This window comes from Ascaphus truei, chromosome 7 (genome assembly GCF_040206685.1).
Source record: "Ascaphus truei isolate aAscTru1 chromosome 7, aAscTru1.hap1, whole genome shotgun sequence".
Lineage (NCBI taxonomy): Eukaryota > Metazoa > Chordata > Amphibia > Anura > Ascaphidae > Ascaphus > Ascaphus truei.
The window spans coordinates 45667637-45690401 of record NC_134489.1 but is presented as its reverse complement, the minus strand read 5'-3'; the positions used below and the strand labels follow the sequence as shown (position 1 = coordinate 45690401).

At 40.4% G+C, this 22765-nt stretch overlaps 1 protein-coding gene across 5 annotated transcripts in view; it reads left to right on the top strand.

Annotated features, from left to right (window-relative positions):
- The window catches only part of PGAP1 (post-GPI attachment to proteins inositol deacylase 1), a 128718-nt gene that overhangs the window by 77552 nt on the left and 28401 nt on the right, over positions 1-22765 (top strand). For all 5 annotated transcript variants that reach the window (XR_012802627.1, XM_075608197.1, XM_075608195.1 and 2 more), the window contains 3 exons: positions 5358-5466; positions 10228-10266; positions 14954-15047. Coding sequence is in view for 4 of the 5 variants with exons in the window: in XM_075608197.1 (XP_075464312.1) it covers positions 5358-5466; positions 10228-10266; positions 14954-15047 (242 nt within the window). In the remaining variant the exon portion in view is untranslated. The remainder of the gene's footprint in view (positions 1-5357; positions 5467-10227; positions 10267-14953; positions 15048-22765) is intronic.

Genomic DNA, 22765 nt, shown 5'->3' with positions numbered 1-22765 from the left:
AGGATAAAGTATCTGTTGTGTAAATTTAGCATAGGTTGAACATGATGGACCTATGTCTTTTTTTCATCCTCAACTACTATGTAACTATGTAACCTTCCACAATGTGGATCTGGGAGTTAGAAAATATTCGACCTTGAAATTTCTGAAACCGGGTCACTGCTATTTCTCCAAGAGCATCTTTTGGTCGTTTCAAATTTGCCGCTGCTGTTCTGGCGCTTAGATTCTCGCGAACAGATTGGCTGAGGGATTCTTATAGTATTTCAGACTTCATTCATGAAATGCTAAAAGCCAATCCTAGTGTGAGAACTTTCTCACCAACCAATCAGAGCGATGCCAGTCTCCTGAAGCCAGGCAAGTGGATCTTCTGAATCAGCCAAGGGCATGCGCAAGATTGCCACCTCTGCCACTTGGTATTCAGAAGCCATCCGCTGGTTTAGGCTCTTCATAGTCTGGTGGGGCAAATGGTAGTCCCGAGGATTTCCATTCAACCCAGGACGTGGGTACTCATGCCTAAACCTCCTGTCCAAATGTTCCTCTGGCATCCTCTGTGGCTTTCATGTCCGATGTCTGAGTAGACTCGCTGGCACCAAGTTGGTAGCCCAGTGACTGACTCAGAACATCTGTCCGGAAAGACGCAGCTCATTTTACTGTGCACAAGCATATATGTACTTTACCACACACTGTTAATAAAATATATACTTTAAACTTTCCCAAGTCTTTTGGTTATGGGGAATAGAATAAGAAGCTGCACTTTTATTCCTACTAGCCATATTCCTGTCACGGGTGCTCGCCACAAACCAGGGCCGGACGGCAGGGCTGAGGTGGGGATGTGAAAACACCGACCTAGGCCGTGAAGCCGGGTCCGGGTTGCGGAGCTCGTAGTCGTGGTTTAGCTGGGTCAGGGCAGGAGAGTGTAGGATCGTAGAAGGTACTTGCCGTAGTAAGGATTGGAGAGCGGAGAGTAGTCGAATTCCGGAGCCGAGGTCGAGGATAGGAGAGAGCAGAGTAGTTGAATTCTGAAGCCGTGGTCCAAGGATGCCAGAGGTCAGGAGTCCGGTACAAGGCTGGGGGTCAAGATTCAAGAACAAGAGGACAAAGCAACGCAGCTTGTAGCAAGCACGGCAAACACAAAATATGCTCAGCAATCAGCCCAGGGCTGACTGAAGCTAAATACTAGAAGGAGCCAATGGGAAACCTTACCCAGGAGTGAGGTCAGAGGTAAGTCGAGCGCCGGTAGGAGGATGCAGGATGCAGGACAGGTGTACAGGCATCATTGTGATTGCAGAAGTCTGGTGTATTGATGAGCGCGCCCACAATGCGCGACCTCGACGGGGACACGCAGCGGCGCCTCTGCTGACCAGCTGACTTGCTGGCACTCGTGGAGGTCCGTCGCGGAAGCAAATGCGTGTGCACGCCCCCGCCGGTCCGGGAGCAGTGGCGGCATGCGCCCTGAGTCTGCGCGTGGGTCCCTGCAGGAGTGGAGAGCCATGGGAGATAAGGGCTGCGAGCGGCCGGCCCTTACAATTCCCCACACACTATAAACTAGACTTAGACTGTTAAAAAAATTCTCACAACCTTATGTATGGTTCTGGGTGACCTGGGCATTAACTGGGTATCCTCTTTAACCTAGGGACTCCTTGACCGTTCCAGGGATACCTCACATCCCTATGCCCAATTTACCTTTCTGACCTGTGCTGAAGCAGGGAATCCTAGTGGTGAGTCGCGTAAGCGTTTTCAAGGGGAGATTTTGACAGGAGCAATGTGCCTATATGTATCTGGGAATCCGACCTGATTCCCGGGTACATTTTTGGGGTATCCAGCAACTCTGGACCCCTACTAGCTAGGCACATTTTGACAACACTTTCTCCGCAAACCTCCCCCCCCCCCCCCCCTTGAAACTCATAGCCCAGCAATCTCTGCTTGCTGGCACTCTTAGAAAGGTAAAAACACATACATTCTTTATTGTCGCATAATTTTACAACAAGCATGTACAATCACTGGGCTCGAGAGCTGACACTCCCGAACCTCAATACATGGATCAGAGGTAACCAAACGGGCTTAAACCTTTATTGTGTGCCTGGTTACCCCCTCACCGTCACAAGGAACTCTCCTTGCAAAATGTAAGCTCGGGGGAGGTGGAGAACAGAGTGGGAGATTTGCAGGATGAACTGGGAGAAACTCAGTCAGAAGACCAGGAACTAAAAAAGAAAAAGTAAGCCTTGGGGCAAAAGGTAGACGATCTTGAGAATAGATCCAGGAGGAGCAACATAAGAATTATTAGGATACCGGAGTCTATAAAACCATATCAAATGATGGATTTCTGCTCAAAATGGCTCTCGGAGATTTTGGGGCTACCTTTGGATCTGGCGACCACCAAACTAGAAAGAGCCCATAGGCTGGGTCCATCAAAACATCAAGGAGAAAGACCAAGAGCAGTGATGGCTAAATTGCTGGACTTTAGTGTAAAAAACAGACTTCTGCGAGCTTACAAGGACTCAGGAGGAATTGTATACGAGGGATCCAAGATATTACTTTTCCAGGACTATTCGGTGGCATCTCTAACATAAGGAGAGAGTTTGGAAAACTTTGTAGCTCTTTGTTTCAACAAAAAAAGAGATTTACTTTGGGGTTTCCAGCCAGTCTGTGACTTTTTTTTACGGCGAATGGAGTGAAACTCTTCACTGAGGCCAGGGAAGCTGAAAAGTACACTCGTGAGCACCACAACGATATTGAAGACAGTCGAGAGGAGCGTGATCAGAGGCGTGCGCAGGATCGTCATTCACCAACTGGAGAAAGGTCGCAGTGAGGATACGCCGCAGAGCTGATTGCAGCAGAAGATACATTGTTTAAGTATCAAGACTTAATTATGGGTCTTTTTGTTATAAGGAGAATAGATGGGGGCTGATTTCTCCAACTGCTCCTATATAGTTTGAGACTCTATGTAGATTTTAACCGTGCAGATATGCATGTTCAATATTTGTAGGGTTAATTTGCAAAAAAATATTGCAAATATAGCAAGTTGCTATGATATAATTAGAAATAGGTTAATGTGTTCGAAGCTCACGTTTTACAATTAGATTAGGCCAGTGCTCTGTATTGTTCAGTAAGTAGAAGGGTGTGGCTGGGGGGAGTTTAAGGAAAAATAAAACTGGATAGAATTTCCAGGAGGTCACACAATATTTAGTTAATAGTCTTGAAATACCGCAGGGCCGTTGCATAAGCCAAATATGATATTTGTAATGACCATCTTGTGTATTGAAGGTAGACTTCCACACGTCACTTTTCCGAATGGGAATGAAATTGTAAGCCCTACATTAGTCCAATTTAGTCAAAATGGTTGCACCTCGCAGATGCTCAAACAGTTCAGAAATCAGAGGGCACTCACATTTTTATGGTTTGTTCAGACCCTGATGATAAATACCTGGCCTTAGGGAGCCATCTTTCTTCTCAATAGAAAATAATCCGGCTCCAGCAGTAAAACTAGACTTGTGGATAAAGCCCCTTTGAAGATTCTCCTGTACTCGAGTATAACCTTGGTTTCAGGCTTAGAGAGTTGATAGGTATGGCCACAGGGAGGCACAGATCCTGGCAGGAGATCGATGGGGCAATTGTACAGCCTGTGTGGGAGTAATATGTCTGCCTATTTTTTATCAAAGTGTAGCCAGAGGCTGGAACTGTCAGGAGTGTGGTGAATCTCCAATATGGGTTGAGGAACTTTGAGGCAGATCCCAGTGCTGGATTTTCCCCATGCTTTTAGTTGACCAGTGACCCTTTCAATACTGGGGTTTTGTTGCTGCAACAACAGAAAGCCCAGTAAGATAATGCAAATTTGGGTCCAGATAATGTCAAAGGTGATAGTTTCTTTTGTGAAGGATACCCACAGCGATGAGCAACGGGACTGTCTCCTCAGTATTAGTGCCTGGACCAAGAGGTCTCCCATCAACGGTGGTTACTGCCAATGGAGTTCTTTTGGGACATAGGGTAATGGTGTGAGATGATGTTGTCACTGAAGTTGCCGGCAATGCCAGAGTCCACAAATGCCTGTGTATGCGTGGAAGAAGTTCCCCATGATATGTTGACAGGAATCAATAGCTGTTGATGGGATCTTGGAGGAGGAATAGCAGAAAAGCCTAGAAAGAAATTCTCCACACTCTCTAGGCGCTGGAGTTTCCTGACTTAGCAGGGCACATCTGGGCGAAGGGTTCTCTCCTCCCACAGAACAGACAGACTACTGATACATCTCCTATGCTTTTCCTCTCTGGACAACCTCGTACCAGCTAAGTGCATGGGCTCAGCTTCAGCTCGTGGTGCCCCGGAGGGAAACAGGAAATTGGGTGCAGGAAGAAATTTAGGAGTTCTGTGCGATCATTCTCGCGCCATGTGACTTTCTCTAAAATGCAAGTCAATGAGTATACACAGAGCGATGAGACCCTCCAAATCGGTTGTAACGCTAGGGTAGACCCTGCCAGAAGACTGCCCGAGAGCCAGGTTCTTCCAACCCATCTCAGTAGTTTGGGTCCGGAAATCAATAGCATATTGCTAAGAAGTTTTCTTTATTCATGCATTTTAACCATTAGTGGTGCACTTCCCACATGCTAGAGGTTAGGTAGAGTAGGGTTTGTTTTCCCTCCTGAGCATGCTTTTTTTTCTTTTTGGTACTGTACCGTATATTCCTTTACTGACTTGCTTGAAATCGTTGACAGGCCTGTATGGCCTGTATGGTACATGGGTCAACACCGTAACGGTAAAATTGCCAATGTTGCTCTTTAGTGGCCAAAGGATTGTCCCTCAAAGAGAATTAATATTTATTTACACTATTAAATACTATACAGTATATCCAATTAATATTTATTTACACTATTAAATACTATACAGTATATCCAATTAATATTTATTTACACTATTAAATACTATACAGTATATCCAAATGTCCTTGACCTACAGCATTGACTTGCTTACATATAGCTTGTAAAAGCATCATGCACTGTACATGAAAAATATAAAATCTTGGATTAGAGGAGATTTAGCAAATTTTCAAATCATGAGTTTGCCAGAAATCTTTTGAGAGGATTGTACTTTCAAACATGTATCTCTGTTTTTATTTACAATATATATAAGAAACCTTTTTGTGTGTGTGTGTGTGTGTGTGTGTGTGTGTGTGTGTGTGTGTGTGTGTGTGTGCGTGTGTGCGTGCGTGTGTGTGTGTGTGTGTGTGTGTGTGTGTGTGTGTGTGTGTGTGTCCTTTTTCCTATGTATTCATTATTTTACATAGGAACAAAACCAGAAATAAATGATTGAGATGTTGCAAAATGTTATTAAAATTCCCAAACCATCCATAACCCTTATTTATTTTCTAGTGAAGAATTTCCTGTAACAATATCTGCCAAGCTTCATACAGCTCGACCACAGAATGATAGTAGCATGGTAACACTAAGTCTCTATACAACCGAAGACTGTCATTATGAGGTGAGATAACTACTGTATGCTATTAATATTATTGAATGTATTGTTTACCTTTTCTTAACATGTTTTCTTTTCAGATATTAATAGTGATATACATAATTATATTTGGTCTTCTTATCAAAGCAATTCTGATGATAATTTTGACTCTAAGGTGATCATTTTTATCCATGTCTCTTAGCATCCATGTATTAAGCATATACATATTTCACCCCTACTGCATCAGCCTGTGATTTTGGAGAGTTCACAAATAGTTAAAGCAGCAAAACATGTGAAATCTTAAGTTTTTTTTCCTTTTTTTAAATCCGTTCTGTAGTATTAGATAATACTTACTGTATTTTATCATTATTATTGTTCAACTCTTAATGTCATTTTAATGAGTTTTAAAGCATCCTTTGATTTCTATTGTGGGTTTTAGCCCAACTCCCAGCAGTGAGAGAGAGAGGTGTGATGCCTACTCAACCTAGACAATATATGGTTAATAAGGGGTTGGTGCACTAGGAGGAAAGAACACGATAGCAGAAAAGAAGAGGTCCTGTCAAATGCCTCCTACAGTAGGTGAGGAGATGACAGGAAAGACCCCAGTTGCGTGCACTCAGACTCCTAACAAGTAACAGTGCTAAAATACATAGTAAGTGGCTGAGAGTAGGAAATCACCTCCTTATTAAATATTGTATTGAGATGGAGGGTGGTGCATATGAAAGACAGTCGTTTGCTGATAGCCCCAGTGAACTAGAGAACAATCTACTATCCCCATAAGGTACATAATTAATAAATGGGTCATAGTTAAAAACACAATTTAATATTGCAAAAAAAGATTTAAAAAATATAGGTGATATACAGCTGAACCCTGTTATAACGCGGTGCTCAGGGGCCACGGAATGAGACCATGTTATAACCGGGATCACATTTAAAAAAATGGCCGCTGCGATCAGGGACTCCGCGTCCGCCGGAGGGGGAGAGCTCGGATAACTCTCCCAGCTCTCCCCGAGCCCGACATCGCAGCGGCAGCCCCACTGTCTGCAGCAGCAGCAGCAGCTGATCTTTGCAGAGAAGCTGTGAGTCTGTGAGAGGGGTATAGTAGCGGGGGAGGATCTCACGGAGTCAGGAGAAGCCGGACAGTCAGCTGTCTCTCCGAGTCCCCCGGCCAGGAACCAGCTCCCTTCTCTCCTCCCCCCCAGCGGAGGTACGGTGTGTGTGTCAGAGTGTGTGTGTGGATGTGTTTCAGTGTGTGTGTGTGTGTGTGTGTGTGTGTGTTAACATTACTTGGCTGATTTTGGGGTGCGAATTGAAAGGAACAAAAGTGACACACACAGAGGAGCACAATTTGACATCATCATCATTTGTACAATAGGTAACTCCTCCCTAACTCCTTTTGGCATTCTACAAAAAACAAGCTGATGCACATGGCACAAAAACTGGAGCTGTTTTTTTAATGTGATTAGAGCTTTTTTTATTATCCTGTGTTTCTTAGCTGGTTCTGAATCACTGTTTGATAGAATGCAACTGAAAAAAAGCTTCCAAAAAGACAGGCGATGGCAAATGCTAATTCTATAGTAATATGTCTAATTTAGCAGGAAAGATGCAGGAAAGAGAACTAGATGAATAAATAGTTAGACCATTAAATAGATGGATGGTTGAAACAGGAAATTCTCAAATGAAAGATTGTGGTGAGAGAATTATTGATGGACTGCATGATTAATAGTTAAACTCTTTCCATGAACTTTGATCACTCCTACAAATTTCCTATGTGGTTGCTGCTTGTCATTTATAATTGAAAAATAGTAAAGTTTCCATCAGGTTTATACTCGGGTTTTATATGTTTTTTTTCTATTCTCTCAAAAATAAATTGATTTACCACAAAACTGTCATATTTTTCAAGAAATGTATGTAAAACATAATTGAGTTAATTATTCAATGTTGCATGGTAGTTTATTCTCTGTTTCTTTGTCAGTTTTGCGTTTCTTTTGTTTTAGAACATTAATTGAGATCATCATAATTGATATATTTTTCCTTGTAATATACTGTGAGAGAGAGAGAGAGAGAGAGAGAGAGAGAACACATGTAATCATTGACATTTAGGGTATTACTTCAATTAGAGATGTGTTATCAAAGGTGCTGAAAATATGATTCCTTGTTATCCATAGTTAATCTACAAATAGGATCAGTCTGCAAAGGGAAACTTTAGGTTTCTGTGAGATGTGAGAGCTATACATATTATAAACCAACAATATGACAACACTGTTTTTGTTAAAACTAAGGATTTGGGTGTTCTCCTTATAGAAAAAAACCCCAGCTGAATGGGCTTTCTCCTACCTTCTTTGTGACCTGTATTGTGACCCTTTTTAGCTGCCTTTTCTAGCAAAATTCAACAATGGGGCCTATTCTACTAACCATCTCACAGAAGGTACTGTGATGTATTATTAAAGATTGCCAAAAAAAACGGGAGCCACGCTTAGACCACGTTATTAGCGGATCCGCGTTGTAGCGGATCGCACTAGAACGGGGTTGAGCTGTACTGTTGAATACAGTGAGATTTTAGAAAACTCTATAAACGAAAGGCAAACAAGATCTTATCTTGCATTAAACGGGCAATGGATGGAAGAAAAGTAAACATAATGATGCCCCTTTACAAAGCATTAGTAAGACCACACCTTGAATATTGAGTACAATTTTGGGCACCACTCCTTAGAAAAGACATTATGGAACGAGAGAATGCCGAGAAGAGCCATCAAATTAATAAAGGGAGTGGACAATTTAACTTATGAGGAGAGGCTAGCTAAATTATATTTATTTACATTAGAAAAGAGGTGTCTAAAATGGGATATGATGACTATATACAAAAAAATTCAGGGACAGTACAAGGAGCTTTCAAAAGAGCTATTCATCCCAAGGGCAGCACAAAGGACACTGGGTCATCCCTTTAGGTTGGAGGAAAGGAGATTTCACCAGCAATAAAGGAAAGGGTTCTTTACAGTAAGGGCAGTTAAAATGTGGAATTCATGGAGACTGTGATGGCAGATTAGAATAGATTTGTTCAAAAAAGGGTTGGACATCTTTTTAGAAAGGAAATTTATACAGGGATATACCAAATAAGTAAACGTGGGAAGAATGTTGACCATGTGATTAATCCGATTGCCAATTCTTGGAGTCAGGAAGGAATTTATTTTTCCGCTTATGAGATATCATTGGAGGATTTGACACTGGTTTTTTTGTTTGCCTTCCCCTGGATCAATAAGGAAGTATAGATATATGATAAAATATCTGTTGTCTAAATTTAGCATAGGTTGAACTTGATGGACGTCTGTCTTTTTTCAACCTCATCTACTATGTAACTATGATCAATCGATCCAATCTCAGTAGCTGGTCAACTGCTAAAGAGAGGGTTCAAACACAATAAATACCTTTGGACCACTAGCTGGTAACTAGAGCATAGCAATACCACTTGTGTTCTGTGTATGAGGTTTGGTTGAATAATTTCTGGGTTTTCATGTTCTGGTTTGGGATTTGACCTTGCAAAATGGCTGCGGCTGAATCGTTCATCTTTGTCTCTTGCAGCTTCCTTTAAAGGACTGCCCTGTGAGCAGGAAGTTGTCAAGCAAAGTTCCAGTTTCTTACTGAGTTCATGCAACGCTTTTATGAACGCTGGGAACCATGAGGGGTCCCACGAGGTCCATGGCTACCCGCTTAAAGGGTTCCCTTATTACCGGTAACTGGTTCAGGGGTGCCTTCACACGGTCACCCGCCTTACCTACTCGCGGCAGGCATCACAGGATCGGCAAAATTCTGCCACAGCACTGGATGCCCCCGGCCAGTAGTAACGCTGCAACAGCCGAGTTCACGTCCGAGCGACCCCATGATGCCCCGCTAGTGGAATGGAGTGGGCTACCTGCAACAACTGCTGCCTATACCACTAGCTGTCTCTTCCCCGTCCATACCTCATCTAACCCTGTAGTCCCTTGCTCTCTATACAGGAGCCCGCGGTGCCACAAGAAGTAATCAGACCCGTTACTTGACTTAGACTCGGACGCCCGAAGTCTCATGCCCTCTAAGCTAGGGTCTGATAGCACCGCTTCCCTAAACTGGGTATCTAACTCTGGCCACCCTCCGGTCATACCCGAGTCAGGGGGACAGGGAACAGTAAGTCAGAATCAGAATGCAACTTCGTCTGGCTTACCTGTTTGGTCTCCGCAGAGACTGCTGGAACCGTAGGTCCCAAATGCAGGGGGACAGGGGCTGGTTCTGCTGCCATCCTTGCTGACTGGCTCCTGGTGATCGCTGCAACAGGCGCCAGCTCAGTTGTGAAGGCACAGGTAACATGCCCCAGATCGTTACCAAGCAAGATCTCGGCATCAAACCCAGGCAATACCCCCACCTTCCTCATGCCATGTCCAGCACCCCAGTCCAAAAAGACCATTTTTTCAGTCCATTCACTTACAATATTACCAGCAGTTTGAGGTGCAAACTGTAACAATGCATAATGTTACCTTAGAATACTGTACATTGGAGCTGCTGAGTTACATTGAATGAAGGATTTAATTGAAACTGAAAGGCAGCCATTCAGTAAACCCTGGGAAGCAGGATCTTTGCTGATCGATCACGGGAGAATGAATCGATCGGCACCGTCGGTTATTCGTTTTCAATATAGGTAATTAAAGGCTGCATACAGTATATTTAAAAAACAAATGTAAATGCCACATTGACTGCCTTTTGAAATGTTTCATTAGTAATAAAGCTGTTTATATTATTATGTATTTGTTATCCCAGGTCACAATTTATACCTCATTCTTACAAATACTTGGACAGGTGAGTAACGATTTTTGATTATTCCTTCTTTTCAGCATCACTCATATAAACTTCATATATAGCTTGCTCTAACAATTTTCTAAATGGAGGCAAGAATACCGTATACAGAACTTACATTTTTTTTTAAACATTGCTTTTGTTAAAAGAATTAAAAGCTCTTATGAGTAGCTATTAAAATGTGCATATGTGAAAGTATAATCTTTGTTCAATTCTAAATGATCTGTACTACAGTCTGAAAATCCTAAAATTATTTTAGACCCACATGACAAAATGTCCAGGAATATTTTGTATTCATTTTTTGCTTTGATGACTAAACTAGGTTATTCCTCGTATACCAGCAGACAATGAATCATTGGGTAAAAAAAATATATTTATGCACAGTTGGATTATACATTAAAGTGCAATAGTGCAGATCAGTAATTTCACTGCATCTGATTAAAAAAGGAATGGTTAAACTTTATTAAACATAGGGTCCAAAGAGCTTTGCTCCATTCATAGACAATGATACCATATTTATTCTATAAAAGAAGAAAGGGAGAGGGGCATAATAAAAATAACTATTTTCCTTTAAAAATAAAGTAGAACTGCAAGTGTATAAATAAAAAAGTACTGGTACTCGGTTTTTGTAAATAAAAAAAATGGAATGGCACTCTACATCCTAGTATCATCACACTTATTTGGTGACTAACTCTAATGGCACAGTAAAGTGTAACCACACACTAATTGGCCATGAAAGTGTACTTTGCTTTCCCTTCCCCATACACACACACCATGAAATAAAATTGCTTACCTGGCCTCATGCTCAGGAACCCATGACCACCATTAGGAGACTTACAATGTTTGCCCTGGCATTTTCTGAAGGATCCTGGCAATCATTGCCAGTGGATTAGCGAACAGTGTACATCCAAATTCAGTTCCCCTTGTCCATTTGTTCACAGTTTAATGCTATTTTTGGAAGCCTTTTTATTTCTTGCAGTAATGTATTAAGGAACAGGTATAAATAATTCCTTAAAGAGTAGTCTCTCTGTTGTAAGACTAAAAAGGGGCACAATCTCCCATTCTGAGGCAAGATAAAAAAAATATTAACAAAAACAAATTTGTATACCGGCAGTCCTCGGTTATCCAACGGAATCCGTTCTGAAAGTAGCGTTGGATAGTGAAACCGTTGTAAAGCGAGTCCCATGTTAATCAGTGGCGGCGAGCGTTGGATAACGCATTCAGGTGTTGGATAACGCATTCCAGGATCGAAAAACGGCCCTTAGGGTTATAGTGTAAAGTGTTGGATATGCCATTTGTTGTAAAGTTAAACGTTGGATAACGAGGACAACCTATATACAGATGTACTGTCACTGGCAGTGTTCGCATAGAATATAGTTGCTTGATATGTCCTACCATAAACACCAGTGTTAAACATGAAATCTGCAAAGGTACATCTGTGTGAGTGTCCATATATGTCTATGTATACATATCTATATTGAAACTGGTATTATTCATTGCTATTTTAAACTTGAGCATATTAATGTGTGCATTTAAAGGTATTTTTTTTTTTTTAATACTGAGGATGTGTGTGTGTGTGTGTGTGTGTGTATATATATACAGCTAAACCCCGTTATAACGCGCCTTATACCGCGAATCGGTTATAACGCGGTCTGAGCATGGCTCCCGAATTGAAAGCCTCCATTTTGCCGGCTTAGCTGCATCTCAAATTTTCCATTTTGCCGCCTTACACTCTCCTCTTACAGCTCATCTCTCTCCTCTTCCTGCTGTCCACGTGCTCATCTCTCTGCCCGTCGTGTGCCATCGGGTTTTTTTTTTTTTTTTTTAAACATTCAATTCAATGCTTTATTGACTACCAGACACAGACACAAATAAACATTAATACATTTTGTACAAAACACATGCAGGGATTGAAGTCGGGACCTTCTGATACCAATGCCTTGCCTCTTACCTCTACACCATAGGCTTGGTGTGACAAGACAGAACCTATAAATATATTTATCCTCTACAACACAGTGCCACAGGTTACATGTCAATGTTAAATCTTAAGTCTATTTCTAGCTGTCTATGACATCACACAGCTCCTGTGGTCTAGTGGAAGAACTTCTTACCAACATATGCAAGGGTCCTGGGTTCAATTCCTGTATGAACTGGTATAATTAACTTTTTTAATAAATTATTATTTTAATTATGTTGTATAATTTATAAATATATAATTCTTTATTATTCTTTATTAAATAATAATTATTCATTAATCAATAATGATGTATTAATAATAATTCATTATTAATCATTCTTTATGATTAATTATGTATTATTAATAAGTATGATTATTAATTATTATTAACAGTTAATTAACTAATAATTATTACTAAATACTTAATAATAATTATTAATACTTACTTATTAATGAACCGTATTAATACTTACTAATTATTAATAATAATAAGTAAGTATTAATAATTGTTATTAATAATTAAGTATTAATAATTACTTAATAATTATTAGCACCCAATTAGTAGTAATAATAATTATTAATACTTAATTATTAACAACAATTATTAATACTTACTAATTATTAAGTTATTAAGTATTAATAAGTTTTATTAATAATTAAGTATTAATAATTATTATTACTAATTGGGTATTAATAATTATTAGGTATTAGTAATACTTATTAATTAGTCAAAATTATTAATTGTTAATGATAATTAATAATCATACTTATTAATCATAATATAATTAATAATAATAGTATTATTAATTAATAATTATTAAAAAATAATTATTAATAATACTTAATACATAATTATTAATTAATTATTAATTAGTTAATTAACTGCTAATAATAATTAATCATCATACTTATTAATAATACATAATTAATCATAAAGAATGATTAATAATGAATTATTATTAATACATCATTATTGATTAATGAATAATTATTACTTAATAAAGAATAATAAAGAATTATATATTTATAAATTATACAACATAATTAAAATAATAATTTATTAAAAAAGTTAATTATACCATTTCATACAGGAATTGAACCCAGGACCCTTGCATATGTTGGTAAGAAGTTCTTCCACTAGACCACAGAACTGTGTGATGTCATAGACAGCTAGAAATAGACTTAAGATTTCACATTGACATGTACCTTGTGTTGTAGAGGATAAATATATTTATAGGTTCTGTCTTGTCACACCAAACCTATGGTGTAGAGGTAAGAAGCAAGGCATTGGTATCAGAAGGTCCCGAGTTCAATCCCTGCATGTGTTTTGTACAAAATGTATTAATGTATTAATGTTTAATTGTGTTTGTGTCTGTGTCTGGTAGTCAATAAAGCATTGAATTGAATGTTTGAAAAAAACAATGGCATACGACGGCAAGAGAGCAGAGAGATATGAGCACGTGGACAGCAGGAAGAGGAGAGCACTGGTAAGGCGGCAAAATGGAGGAGATTTAAATCTGTAATGAGGAAGCTCCAGAGCTGATGCCGGTGAAATTTTAACGCGACCCCGGTTGTAACGCGGTCTTTGGGTTGTGGACCCCAAGGACCGCGTTATAACGGGGTTTAGCTGTATATGTATTATATATATGTAATATATATAATCTCAAACAAAAAGATAACTTGTGAGCACATTCACATGTCTTACACAGGTCTTCAACCCTGCCTTTCACCATTATCACCTAGCATACAGTGCTTCCACTGCAGCAAGGGATTCTGGGAAATAACATGCAAATGAGCACACCGTGTCACAATTTGCCTGAAATCCATTTTTACATGGAACCCTTATAAGCTAATGCTTGCTGTTAACACAGCTTTTAAGCACAGCATGGGAATCAGATGCAAAGCCAGAGAAACCACTCAAAGACATGTTTGGACCTTAATGGGTCTCATCAGTGTGAGGTTGGCTATACTGGCTTTGCAATTGTCAAGGTGTATACTATGTGTGTATGTGTATATCTGTGTGTGTGTGTGTGTGTGTGTGTGTGTGTGTGTGTGTGTATATATATCTATCTATCTTTTTTGAGGTGTAGCCTGCTTTTAAAGTGGAGACAATACAAGATGCAAACAAAGTTAGAATTGAACTTGCACAATTAACTGCGTCAGTGGCCTTATGAGGTTTCTGTAGGGCCTGCCATAAGGTTTTGCTCGTTTTGTAGGGCTGAAAACATTTACGGTGAACAAGATACGAACGGAAGAGATCATACACGTTTAGTGGCACAGGTTAAAGACAGCCTTGGCGTACAAAAATGTTTTGTAAACAACCTTTATCAATGTCATTGATTTCCTATACTACTGTTAAAACTAAAAACATCCCTAAAAGATCAAGAAGAGATATTTTAAAGTAAATCTAAAATATACTATTATAAAACATAAATATGAGAAATATGCAAACAAAGTTTTAAAACAATTTTTTAGTTTATCTTTGATTGTTTTCGTCTGTGCTCCTTTTATTATCACTGCACTTTGTAATTCCCCAAGAACCACATTTTTTGGAGGAGATTGCAGAATTAAGTGCATTAATGTGATGATTATATTCATTTTTTTTTTTAATGCCTATTATTGGTTTAGAGCTTGTTTCATTGTTATACTTGTGTAAAGTACACTTAATATAGTAATGTATTAACATTATTTAATACTTTCTTTGGCCTGCCTAACCCAAGTTTTCTATTACAGGTTATAAGATTTCATGGCCCTTCTCTACCTGTGTACATTATTTCTAATTTACTTCTTGCTTATGGAGCACAGCTAAGTTCTCTTCTTGTCAATGGTAAGACAGAAATATTTTAATTGTGGATAATATGGGGATGCCATATTCAGTTTTGTTTCTTATAATTAATTGGAAGTTAATATTGTGTTCTATAAAGATTGCTTGTTTACCGTGAACTTCTAATTTTATTTAATAAAGAGTAGTTTGATGTTTAAGTGAAAAAAAGTCTAGTTATTTTTGACATCTATTATCTTTTCAATTTAAAAAAACACCTAAACATTTGCTTTGTTGCTTGTGATAACTACTGGAATATGAAAAATATTCTTCAGCCTTGTGGTACATGAACAGTTTTATCTGAAAAGGGTGTTTTTTTGTTGGCTAAGTAAAATATATCGCTCGTGCAAGGAAAGTGATAGTAGTAGACAGAACCATCACTAATTGTCTAGTCGGTGCTATAGAGCATTGCTGAGTATATATCCCCAAAGTATTTATTTTAGATGTGCAACTGTAAGTCTTTTGTAATAGGCAAGTAACTCATGACCAAAATCACTCAACAAAACTGTGATCAGCTTTTGTTTTTGTAGGAAAGAGAAGAAAGTAAATACTCTAGCACATGGAAAGGGCATTTGCAATGGAGAGTGTGGGAAGATTAGGAAACATATTTAATAGTCGGTGCTATTCCATATATTCTGCAAGCTATCTATTCTGGCGCTATAAATTGTCTTATGGAGTAGAACTGCTTAGTAGTTAAGGGTCCTAGAGCCTAACCGAAAAAGTTGTCTTGTATAAAGAGAATACTTTTTTCAAATCCACCATTGTAAATGTAGCCCCCTTTCCCCCGTGTCTAGGGGGCTACCATGGTGCTTTACCTGGATGGCTTACAGGAAACCTGATTCTCCGCTGAAGGGAGCCTGGGGTGACCTATATACTTACACACATACAGCACCTCCACCTGGAAGGGATCCGCACACAGGAGGATAGCCCCTTCCAAGACAATGTACCCAGTAATTACACACAGGTTATGTATGTATATGTATGTATTTACTGAACACTCTCTATTAGCTTGACAGATGATACAACACATATAATAAATGTATATACCCCCCAGGGTATATCCTCCGAACTTGGGGTGTAGGGGCACCAGAGCCCTAGTGCCCTTCCCACAATGTCAATCCCACCCAAGTATGAGGCGTAACGCTAGCCTGTGAATAGTTGTTGCACTTTAGTTGAGGTACCTGCTGGGTACTCCATGTCACGCTGTGCTCACCACAAACAAGGCGGGACCCCAGAACTGAGATGTAAATGGGTATAAATGCCACCCACAGCTACGAGGGCGCATCTGGAGTGTAGGTTGGTTGAGGTAGCCGGGTCGGGGTTGGAGAGGTACGGGTCGTCGTTATACTTGCCGGGGTCAGGGTAGGAGAGGTCCGGGTTGCTGGAGGTACTATTAGCTGTGGTCAGGGTTGGAGAGTGGAGAGGAGTTATAATCCTTATTATAATATGGCTGTTTGCCACGTTTGTCTTGTCCCTATCCCTATGATAGTTTTTGTTATATTTCCTATCTTCTTTCCTATAGGGGTGGGGTGATTTAGATCTGTCATAAGAGCGTTTTTTGGGTGTGGTAGACTTAACCTCTAAAACTTGATTATCTTTAGGCAAATTAGTAGGCTCTTTCTTTTCTATTTTAGGTTTAGACCATTTTCTAATTGTGCCATTGATATAATCTAATTTCTCTCTGAAATTTACCAACCTTAACAGATATAACTGTTGAGTGTAATTTTTCTATCCTATTTTGTAATGACAAAAGGGATGTGTGTGTAAGGAACACACAGAAAGATCCCCACTAGGGCGCACCGCAGGCCTGAGTGATATTAGATCCTGGTCCTATAGTGCGCTAAACAAACAACATAGAATTTTATTTAATCATTATTAAAACTTATTTAAAAACCATAGAAGCTCCTTGTGTCTCCCTAGTGTGTGGACTCTAAGTGAGGTGAGATGTACTGTTTGTCTCTATCGTGTTCCAATATAGCTGATTCTTGACCTCTTAGAAGTATCCTAGGTGAGGTATTAATATACCTTTAATGAACCTAATAATGATAAGAGGAGCTGAGTCAGTAATGTTGTCCTATATAGATATAGACAGTGTTCGACAAACCTATACATTTGCTCGCCCCGGGCGAGTGGATTTAACCCCCGGGCGAGTAAATATTGGCCCAAGTAGCACACGTTTGGTACTAGGTGGCGAGTAGATTTTTTTGTGTGGCGAGTAGATTTTTTGGTGATTTGTCAACCACTGGATATAGAGACCTGCTAGATCTGTCTGCTCTGTATAGGAGTGGACCATACGTAATCACTAGCAGGGAGGAATCATGACTAATATATTTATACTGTCATGAGATCGAGACATAATGATATCTAATAGTTGAACACATTCAGAGAAACGGACATCCAATATGTCATAGCTGTATTATATACAGCATATACCCACTGCAGATAAATATAGTGATGACCCATACAGTTGTACAGGTAGCGTAAATATTCTGGTGGTAGTGCATATATGGGTATACCAGTAGTTAGTGCAGTGGAGTATATTATGATGCCAGATATGTGGCTAAGATGTATGCTAGTTGGCAGTAATCGTAATGCCAGACTATAACTAGCAGACAAAGGATGTATATGTATTGTTCTCATGTGTCACTATTATTGCAATGATGCTAGTGCCTAATGGTGTATTGGTTGTAACTTAGATATACTGTAACCGCATGTCATCATTGGGACCATCAACCCTTCATTAAAGGTATATTAATACCTCACCTAGGATACTTCTAAGAGGTCAAGAATCAGCTATAGGGGAACACGATAGAGACAAACAGTACATCTCACCTCACTTAGAGTCCACACACTAGGGAGACACAAGGAGCTTCTATGGTTTTTAAATAAGTTTTAATAATGATTAAATAAAATTCTATGTTGTTTGTTTAGCGCACTATAGGACCAGGATCTAATATTACTCAGGCCTGCGGTGCGCCCTAGTGGGGATCTTTCTGTGTGTTCCTTACACACACATCCCTTTTGTCTTGTACTTATCCCTGGCAGCACGCGACCAGAATTATTTACCGATACAAGAGTTTGAGCGAGTTTTCTCACCCTTATAAACTATTTTGTAATGAACCATCTTTATCTTTAAAGCTGGAAGTTTCAGAAAAGGGTTCTAATTTAGTTTGTAAATCATTTATAGAGGTATCTAAATCTTCTAATGACTCTTGATGTTTACCAATAAGGTGTATCATTAGCTCAAATGAACATGTATCAATAATAGTGTTCCATTTATCTAAAAAGATTTTATCAGTATTATAAGAAGTGGGTTGTTTAAAAATGCGCAGACCTCGTGGAATTCGTTGCGCTTTGAGATAATTTTCTAAACTGACCATATCCCATAATTTCCTTGTTTCCGAAAATAAGAGTCTCTATAACTCAAGGAAATGAGGGGACAGGTCTTCTGCTCCAGGGGTCTCCATTTGTTCAATAACATTGGATGCCTCATCACATTCAAAAAAATGATTCAAATTAAGATGTTAGAGATTCCTTTGTGAAAACACATTACATGGTGCATCAGCCATATTACGTGAACGTGATAAACAAAGTTAAATAACTAATTCACAATATAGACCAAATAATGTGTATATAATAAATAAAGGTGAATACAAATAATTAAGGGTGCAGCTAACAGTGATAAACGGAAATGGTGCAAGGAAAGTAAGCGCAAACCTTAACAAAATATATAATATTAAAAAAACAAAATTAATATCACCAAGAGGAGATGCAGCTGGTGTGAGTGATTTCACAATCACCCAAAGTAACGTCTGGGGGAGGACACAAAGCGCAATATTCCTCTCCAAGGTGCAAAGTCACTGGGAATCTCAATTTGAAATGAGCAGCATATGTAAAGAAAAAAGAAAACATATAGTGCAACACAATTTAATTAATAAAAACACTCGAGCAAGGAGGCTCCAATACACTCACATGCTCCAGGAATAATAAAGGCAATTTAACCACTCTGGGTTCAGACGCAGTAGAATGCTCCGGTCAGCTGCTACACGTCACGTGAGTGAAACACGTTAGGACGTCGTGACGTAGTGACACACTGACGTCATCACGCCAGTTGAGGCTGTGTCGAGGTCTGCCAGTTTCTTACTACACATGAGGAAAAGTAGAAGATACTTCCGGGCAAAACAGAGCTGTATTTACGGAGTTGAGTGTTCTAAGGTCTGAATGCTGGGACTATGATTTCACGTCAGGCACATGGAGTGAAGTACCTGACATTTGGATATCTTCCTACTACACCGGATGGTGTATCAGCTACCTGCCTAATATCATCACCCCTCCTGCTCACACACTGACTACTATCTCCCATCAAGCCACGGATAAGTATCCTCATTTACTGCTTGTGTATATCTACAGCAATTACCTGGCTTTTTATCCTCCTGCAGTCTCAGCTGGTTTACAGATTGTCTCCCTTGAATGCTTTTTCACTATTTGAAGTGAGTGCAATTCCTGGCGGCCACTTTCTGCTTTTTAATAAATTGTCAATTTTACAAACAATATTATGCCATGGAGCTGGCGCTTCTTTTTGTCTTTGAGATATATATATATATATATATATATATATATATATATATATATATATATATATATATTTCTTTATTAAGGTTATGGTGGGTAAAAAAAGTGACAAAAACCCTCCACAGTATAGCATATAGCAACTGTAAATATTCCTGTATATTCATTTGCATGTCTTAGACAGGTCTGCAACCCTGTCTTTCACCATTATCACCCAGCACACAGCACTTCCACTGCAGCAAGGGATTCTGGGAAATGACATGCAAATGAGCACACAGTGCCACCTTTTACCTCAAGCTCACGTGTGCTCATTTGCATGTCATTTCCCAGAATCCCTTGCTGCAGTGGAAGTGCTGTGTGCTGGGCGATAATGGCGAAAGACAGGGTTGCAGACCTGCCTAAGACATGCAAAATATATATATATATATTTATACCATATGTAGCGGTCATGTAAAATGCCTACAGTCATCTCTCCTGCTGGCAGTAAGGCCTGGTAAGTGTGTGCATGCCAGCAGTAATCATGGAGGTTTTCCCTCACACCCTGGTGGGGTGCCCTGTGTATGGCTGGAACTGGTCACATGCTCTGACTCCATGGTTAGTGATGTCAGAGGTGTGTCAGCTTCAGAAGCTTACATAAGGCACAGCACTGTGTTGCAAAGTAGTTGCTGGAAAGTTCTACCTGAGTGCTGAAAGAGTTCTACTAGCATGCAAGTTATGTTATAGTAACTCCATGGGAGGCTGTGTCCAGGGACCTGGCACAGGACAGTGATTCCTGCGGGAATAGTGAATCCCTGATCTAGGTGACCTACCTAACTAAAGGGAGCACTGGCGAGATGAGCGGCTGAAGATACTCCTTGTGGAGGGCAGCTGCCCTGCCGTGTCAATAAAGATGAGTTCAGCCAGAAACCCTCTCGTGTATCTATCTGGAATGAGTGTACAGAGAGGAGCACCACGAAGGAGTTCCTCGCCAGGATCATCCCCTTGCGGACGCAGGGACCCTGGTGAGGTGGAGGCGCTGCACTGGAACTAGGTGAGGCTCAGCACACTACCTCAGCTGCCTGTCTGGACGGGTCCTCCCCACACACCATCATGCGGGAGACTCAGGAGTCCTGTAGCCAACAGGTGCACCATCAGGCATATCTACACTGTGATGGGGTCCGGTTAGACCACAGGGGCCAATGTGAGATTGGGTGGGTCAGGCCGGGCCAGAAATACCGTTTGAAGCACGAGATCAGGAGACAGCACTCTGGTAAGTTTGATCACAAGTTTTTGTATTGAAAAAGACACATAAACCGACGTTTCGGTCCACACACACACACACACACACACACACACACACACACAAACCTCCAAGAAAAGCCGGTGTCTTGCTGTTTCCACGATAGCATCTTTTTCCACATCCAAAAACCCTGCCGCTGTTTTGGCGCTTGAGAATCTCTCGGGTGATTGGCTGAGAGGTTTCTTATAGTATTTGGGGGTTCATTCACAAAATACTACAGCCAATCACAGCGTGGGAACTTTCTTACCAGCCAATCAGAGCGATGTCGGTCCTGTAAAGTTGGGCAAGCAGGGATTCTGCATCTGCCAAGGGACATGCACAAGTTTGCCACCTAGCCCCTTGCTATTCAGATGGTACCCGCTGGGTCAGGCTCCTCCAAGTCTGGTGGGGCAAATGGTAGTCCGGATGACTTACATTCATCCCAGGACATGGGTACTTGAGCCCTTCCCTCCTGCCCAAATGGTCTTCACACCTCAGGCATCTTCTGTGGCTCTCATGTCCGATGTCTGGAAAGATTTACTGGCACTAAGTTGGTAGCCCATTGGCCCGTCGGAACATTGGATTTGAAAGTCCCAGCTCATAATACCGTGCACAACAGTACATCTTATACCAAACACAGTGTTAATAAAAATATACTGTTACGTGTCCTAAGTCTCTGGGTATGGGGAGTACTAGAAAGCTGAACTTTATTTTTTACTAGCCTATATTCCCCACACACTATATAATAAACTTGGACTGGACTTTAAAAATCATCTCTGTTGGAGCAAATCCAAATGTTGGAGCACCCCAGGACCTCCTTACTGGTTCTGAGTTACCTGGGCATTAACTGGGTATCCCCCTTAACCTTGGGACCCCTCATTGTTACAGGTACACTTTGCATCCCTAGCCCCATTTATCTTTCTGGGCTATGTTGAAGCAGGGAACACTAGCAGTGAGTCGCGCATGCGTTTTCAAGGTGCGATATTGCCGGGACAATGTGCCTGTCTGTATCCGGGAATCAAGCATAATTCCTGGGTACATTTTTGGGGTATCCAGCAACTCTGGACCCCGATTACCTAGACACATTCTGACAACACTTTCTCCACAAAACTCACCTGGAAATCCCTGCTTGCTGGCATCCCATGAAAGGCAAAACACAAAAAAAAACTTTGTCGCACAATTACAGGTTATGCATTTACAACTGTTAGGCTCAAGAGCTGACACTCTTGAACCCCAATACATAGATCAGAGGTAACAAAATGGGCTTAACCTTTATTTGAGAGCCTTGTTACGCCCTCACGATAGAGTTGACTAGGGAAGCAATCGGTTTTGCAATGGCTGGGGCACCAAGTCATAGGAACTTAGATTGCAGTAAATTGGCTGCTTAGTTTTAATTTGAGGAGCACTTGTGTAATCTCCTCTTCAGATGCTGGGAAAAATGGAAAATTGTGGGCAGTGTTGAGAGAGGGTGGGGCTATAGGGGTACTCTCAGAATGAGATTCATGTTTGTGGTTTGGGCTGCGTTTCGCTAATAAGTTGCCTATATGTATTCATTGAATGCATTTGCAATGTCAGTGGGCTTTGTCAGAGTAATATGCGCCTTAAACCTTTCTCACTGACTGCCCCACACCTCTGGAATGCCATTCCTCTCAATATCCGACAAGCACCCTCTCTATCCACCTTTAAGACCCAACTCAAAACACACCTGCTTAAGAAAGCATATGATTAGCTCGATGAGTGATGAACCTTGGCCCCTTGCAGACGCGCTTACCAGAACGCCCTCCCACTGTCTCTGTACATCCTTCCTACCAACCAATTAGATTGCAAGCTCTTTGGGGCAGGGACTCCTTTTCTTAAATGTTACTTTTATGTCTAAAGCACTTCTCCCCTTTATGTG